We start from the raw sequence: 6,571 nt of genomic DNA, 5'->3' as shown, positions 1-6,571 counted from the left end.
AAAAAATGACTGTTCTATTTTGATTTCTGCCAACAGTGCATGATTATTTGTTGCATTCTTGATACAAATATTTTCTTCCCATCAGTGACATACTTTGTTCATTTACTTAACAGTATCTTTAAAAGAGAAGAAATTTTAACTTTTGATTCAGCACATTTTAAATTTTTTAATGCTTTATCTTTTAGAAACTTTTGCCTACCTTTAGGCAACAGAGATTTTCTCCTGTTTTATTCTAGGGCTTTTATGGTTTTATCTCTAATATTTAGATCTATATCCATCTGACATTGATTTTTATATAAGATTTGGGTGAAGACTGAGAGGTTTATTTTTATTTACAGTTATCTAATTATTCCTACATTATTTGTTGAGAGGCCAGGCCTCACTGGCAGCTTTGCTAAAAATCTGACCATTTATGTATATTTTCTTCTGACCATTCTATTCCATTTATCTACTTTTCTCTTGGGCAAATGCCAGGCTATATTGATGACTACTGCTTTATATTAAATGTTGAAGTAGACAGCAGAAGTCTAACAGATTTGTTCTTCTAACAAATTGCTTTGGTGATTTTAGGTCTTTTGTAATTTCTTGTAAACATTATTCAGAAAGATATAGTATTATATCTTTATCTATATCTGTATCTTTATCTTTATATATATCTTTATCTTTACTTCTATAAAGTGCCTGTAAGGAAATGAATGACATGAAGTTCACTGTGTAGAACAATAAGGAAGTAACTGAAATCTTAACAATATTTTTTCTTTCTTTCTTTTCTTTTTTTTTTTTTTTTTTTTGGAGATGAGGGTGGAGAGTGGTAAGGGGATTAAAATCAGGGGCACTCAACCACTGAGTCACATCCCCAGCCCTATTTTGTATTGTATTTAGAGACAGTTGCTTAGGACCCGGCTTCTGCTGAGGCTGGCTTTGAACTCGTGATTCTCATGTCTCAGCCTCCCGAGCCACTGGGATTACAGGTGTGCACCACTGTACCCCACTAATATTATATGTTTCTAATCACAAACTTACTCTCCCTCATCCCCAATTTCTCTGTGCATTGATTCTGTCTATCTTGGGATCTAGCAGGTGGAGGAGAACAATGCTAGAGCTTCACATAAACTCTGAAGATCTCTACTTGGGTGTAGCATGTAATGCTTCTCTTCACATTGTGCTCAATAAAGTCCTATATCCAGGGCCCTCTAAATAAAGTGGGAGCTATGCTCCTCCCACAGAGCAGGAGTATCCATGAAGGAATGGACTATAAACAAAAAGGTAGCCAGTTTTGATTTTAAAATATGCAATCACATTGACAATAATGTGACAATAATTTGATTGGTACTAGTTTATAAGTAAAATTATTCATAATGGTAATAACTTATAATTCTCATTTTATTAGTCAAAATTTCATTTGTATTACTAATACCTTAGTCAAATTTAACTTCTATTTTATTTAATAATCCTCTGCCTTTAATTTCTTCTTTCTCAGAACTATCTAGATTACTCCTTACAAATTGTTATAACTGCCTAAGTTTTTATGGTGACTGCTTCTTGTCTTTTATATCAAGTTATAGGTTATAATGGTGTTATTGCTCTTCCCCTCCTCTAACTACATGTCTTACTTCACTACAAATAAGTTGCACTACTTTTCTCCTCATGCATGTTTTTCTTCCGCCAATCACAAGTTTAGGTTTCATTCTAGGCCATGTTCATGACAACTCTTCTGTAAGGACACTTATCTTGATTTATTCAGCACTTTGTGAGTTTCAGTTAAAGTCCAGTTCACACATGATCCCTGAGAACTGGTGGCATGTGAGATTTGTTTAACTGTACCCCAATTGTTTTATTTATGAATATTAAATATCTCCAAAGAATTAAGTTGCTTAAGTAGAGGTGAATGCTTTGGGAATTTATTCTTTATTGTGTATAGTACAGGGCTAGATAACCAAGGCCTCTACTTAAATTAGTCAGTTTGGTATTTACGACTGCCTTTTGAAATGATGCCTTTACCAATTTCCATTCCTGGAATCTCTCAGGTCCAGGTGAAAAAAATCATTGTAAATTCCCAAGAGGTTCTTGAAGTATCTTTCTATTGCGAAATCACTAATACCATCTTTGTTGTTTAATAAATCCCATTGCAAGATGATTTCTTGGTCAAATCCCAAGTCCCTTCAACATTCATTTTATCTACAGCTGCTACATGATGAGTGATTCTAATAGGTCACTTATTCATGCTTAAAAACACCTCCTATGGTCTCTGTCAGAAGTCTACTTAACACTGAATAATCTGAAGTTCTGATGCTATAGACCTGGTAAGTAAAAGTGTTTTGTAAGTGAGACTAAATGCTTTACATTTCCAATTATGTCAACTAACTCCCATTCTGTGGAGCTGAGATCAACAAAATATTTTGCATGTGTTTGCACATACCACAATTCAAGCAGGGATGAGACAATAGAGATTGATGCTTAAGCTCTATCTCCTAAAAGTAATGTGATATATACTTTAGAAGATAAGGGTAAAGATTTAAGTAATGAAATTGCAAATATTTGTAGGAAGAACAAACTCATACTTTAGGAAAAAGAAATTGTGACTAAAAGAAGTTAAATGTCTTTTCTTTGGCTGTATGACTATATTGTAGTAAACTTGGTAGTCCATTTTCTTCCATGGGTTTGAGCAAAACTAATTTTCTTTGTGTTTCTCCTGGTACCAAGCAAGAAACTTTTATCTGTAAATGTGTTAACAGTTCTCTAGAAATTTACCACTGTGTTGCTTAAGAATTTCTACATATATTCTAACTTTTATATGTTTTTTTTATCAAGGACATATTTATGAATGAATTATATATAATGAAACATTGTGTAATGTGTGTATCGCTCTGTGTTTTAAATACATTGTCAGCATACAGTAGATGTTTACAAAATGTTAACTATTATTATTAGGATTATGTGGATGAATAGATGGAAAAATACATGGAGAGATTTGTTCATGATGATATTTCCATTTGATTGCTATGTAGTACCAAAAAAGAGAATGTCATTTTCAATATATATGATTTAAGAGGTATTTTACTATATCTCTAATATTCTATAATTTTCTTGTAAGCCAATTTACCAAATGAGAGAGATGAAAAGAATAGTAAGGATAAGTTTTCATAGAGGAAAGATCTGTGAAAGTAGATGCTTAGAAATGAGGCTTTTGCTTCAATTAAATTACACCTTCTCTTATTTTTTTAATAGGCTTCTACCTATCCATCAAGACAATGGATGTGGTCAATAAGTCCACTGTGTCTGAATTTGTTTTGCTGGGGCTGTCTAATTCCTTGGCACTACAGATGTTTTTCTTTATGGCATTTTCATTGCTTTACATGGCAACAATGGTGGGTAACAGCCTTCTAGTCATTACAGTTATTGCTGACTCTCACCTGCACTCACCCATGTATTTCCTGCTTACCAATCTTTCCATCATCGATATGTCTCTTGCTTCCTTTGCCACCCCCAAGATGATTACAGACTACCTCACTGGCCACAAAACCATCTCATTTGATGGCTGTATTACACAAATATTCTTCCTCCATCTTTTCACTGGTACTGAGATTATTTTATTAATGGCTATGTCCTTTGACAGATATATTGCGATTTGTAAGCCCCTGCATTATGCTTCAATTGTTAGTCCCCAGGTGTGTGTTGCCCTTGTGGTAGCTTCTTGGATTGTGGGAATCATGCATTCCATGAGCCAGGTCATATTTGCCCTCACGTTACCATTCTGTGGTCCCAATGAGGTGGACAGCTTTTTCTGTGACCTCCCAGTGGTATTCCAGCTGGCTTGTGTGGACACTTATGTTTTGGGCCTTTTCATGATCTCAACAAGTGGCATCATTGCTCTGTCCTGCTTTATTCTTTTATTTAATTCCTATGTCATTGTCCTGGTTACTATCAAGCAGCATTCTTCCAGAGGATCATCTAAGGCTCTTTCTACCTGTACAGCTCACTTCATTGTTGTCTTCATGTTCTTTGGGCCATGCATTTTTATCTATATGTGGCCACAAAACAGCTTTCTGATAGAGAAGGTCCTATCTGTGTTTTATACCATCTTTACTCCCATTATGAACCCAGTGATCTATTCTTTGAGGAATCAAGAAGTAAAGACAGCCCTGAAGAAACTGAAGAACAGATTTCTGAATTCCAACAAGGCAACTCCTTCCTGTCAGTAAATGCCCTTGTTTTTGTGACACATGGCACTGGTAACAATGCAGTGCTAGGCTCTTGTTTCTGCATTTCTTGGCACATTTGAAGTTGCCAAGAACATTTGAGATCAGAGCAATTTTAAAACCGTAATCCTATGTATGTTCAAAATACATTTGAAAATTCAGAAAAGCAAGTTAATGGAAATAATTAGCTCCAGGAAAAAAAAAGACTACAAAAATATTAGGAGTGACTTCTTTAGTCAAGACATTCCATATTAATAATCAATTCACTGGAAAAGAGGAACAAACATATGAAGGGGAAATAGAGATTGAAGGCAAAATAGAAGGTAATGAAAATTATGTAAAATTAGCAACTGAGTTACTAAGAGTTGCCCCTTAAGAATGACACATTAACAAGATTTCTGTAATCCTTAAGTATTCTTAATTGCTGGAAATGAGTTTCTTCCTGAAAAGCAATAATTTCATATATATATACACACACATACATATATATATATATATATTAGAGAGAGAGAGAGAAACAGTGACTCAGGAATATATCTATAGCTATAGCTATAGATATAGGTATTTATATAGAGACACATAGTATATATCTATATTTATATATGATATATACTAAAGTGACTCAGGGATCTATATATCTATATATCACATTCAAACTAATTGTGATCTTTTCTCATTAAAGAAAACTTTGGATACATTTTATTATAGATACTGATGAGATGAAAATAAATAAGACACAAGTGTAAAGTCTCCAGTAACCATATTTAGCTAATAAAAAATGTGGTATTGCCATGATACCTCCTTCTGATCCTGCAGAATGTATAGGGAAGTTAAAGAATTCTGCAAATCAGAAAACATTATGAAATGAGTTGCAAAACTGTATACTTTGTTTCATATAGGAACCATGGAAATAATGCATTGGAAGTTAAAATTATAATGATATTTAAAAATATAATTTTTGATAATAATTCAATTTATGGATAATATATGTTTTAATTTTAAAGTATTATATTGTTTACATTGTGGCCAAAGTACATTTTTGTTTTAATATTTATATAAAATTAATTTATATTTAGTAAAACACTGTCAATGTAATAAGTATGGTTTTGTATAAAATAGGTTTTGTTACTGTTTTAAATAATAGCTTTCAGGTACACAAAGTATCACTATCACCTGCTGATAGTTACTCAAATTGCAAGTATTGAAATACATGGTAAATACTGTGATTCTCCTTTATATTTTGTTCTGCAAATTATCTTATTTAAGCGATGGTAAACCCACTATTGTTTAGAAGTCATTTAATAAAATTTATTAACAACAGTGTCAGATATATTATCCAACTTGTATTCATAAAAGGAAAGATATGTGGTTACCATAGTATTTGCTACATGTCAAGTTGTTTTTCTTTTCCTGTAATGATTGATTAAATGGAAATAACCAATGATTATGTGATTCTTATTGTATTAATTATAGTAATTACTATTTTGAGAGATAAATTAAGAAAAGTAAGTTCCTAACTTATCATTTTAAGCCAAATTGTAAGTGGAATGTGTTCTGCTTTCATTCATGTGTTTTTTCATTAATGTATTAAACAAATAAGAAAACAAATTTAGTTTAAAAGTGCATGTTATTGTGCTTAAGACAGGCAATTTTGAAGTAACTGGACAAAAATATCTACAGTACTAACATGAGTATAAAATATATTTATACCAGCAAAATAATAACATCACTCCATTTGAAATGGGAATGTGAATGGATCAGTTTAGACTGTGTATGTAACTTACTTTTGTAGTTGTATGTACAAATACACTCATATGCTCTTATTTACATAGAACAGTTTAGCTGGTGTTTTAGCAATATCCCTAATAATTCTTTCATATAACATACTAATTTGTCCAGGGAATGTTTTTTAAAGTCTGTTTTCTACAATATAAAACTGCAGAATCTTTTGAAAGGATGCTATCAAGATTTGGTGCTTATGTGAGAATTCTAAAACTCCAGATATTTGCCAAAACCCTAAAAGGTGTAATTGATCAGCAGACAACTCTAGAAGGCAAATCAATAATGAGGTTGAATAGCTGGATTGATAATAAGACTCTAGCTGAGAATGAAAGCACTGCAGGCAGTCTATGGATGACTTCCATGTGTAAAAGGAATTACCTACCAACTTCCCTGGAGAATCAGCATGAGGAGTAGCATCAAAGATATTGCTGCATATTACATAAATGCACAGAATCATAAATAGGACCTATGGTGGACTATTTTATAACTAGTCTCCTCAATAAGCTACTGGTACTCCTTTACAAATGGTAAGCACTGTGACGTGGATATAGACTCCTTAAGCAATGGTAAGAATGGTACCATTTACTGCG

At 32.7% G+C, this 6,571-nt stretch overlaps 1 protein-coding gene across 1 annotated transcript; it reads left to right on the top strand.

Moving 5' to 3' along the window:
* The first annotated feature begins 3,251 nt into the window (after window positions 1-3,251).
* Window positions 3,252-4,620, top strand: LOC113199125 (olfactory receptor 4K2). Its single transcript, XM_026412013.2, has 2 exons — window positions 3,252-4,181; window positions 4,594-4,620. Exons 1-2 carry the CDS (start codon window positions 3,252-3,254, stop codon window positions 4,618-4,620), a joined length of 957 nt encoding a protein of 318 aa, XP_026267798.2.
* Window positions 4,621-6,571: the final 1,951 nt, after the last annotated feature.

The sequence above is a fragment of the Urocitellus parryii genome, chromosome 6 (assembly GCF_045843805.1).
Source record: "Urocitellus parryii isolate mUroPar1 chromosome 6, mUroPar1.hap1, whole genome shotgun sequence".
In the NCBI taxonomy this organism is placed as follows: Eukaryota; Metazoa; Chordata; class Mammalia; order Rodentia; family Sciuridae; genus Urocitellus; species Urocitellus parryii.
This window is presented reverse-complemented; position numbering and strand designations above follow the sequence as displayed.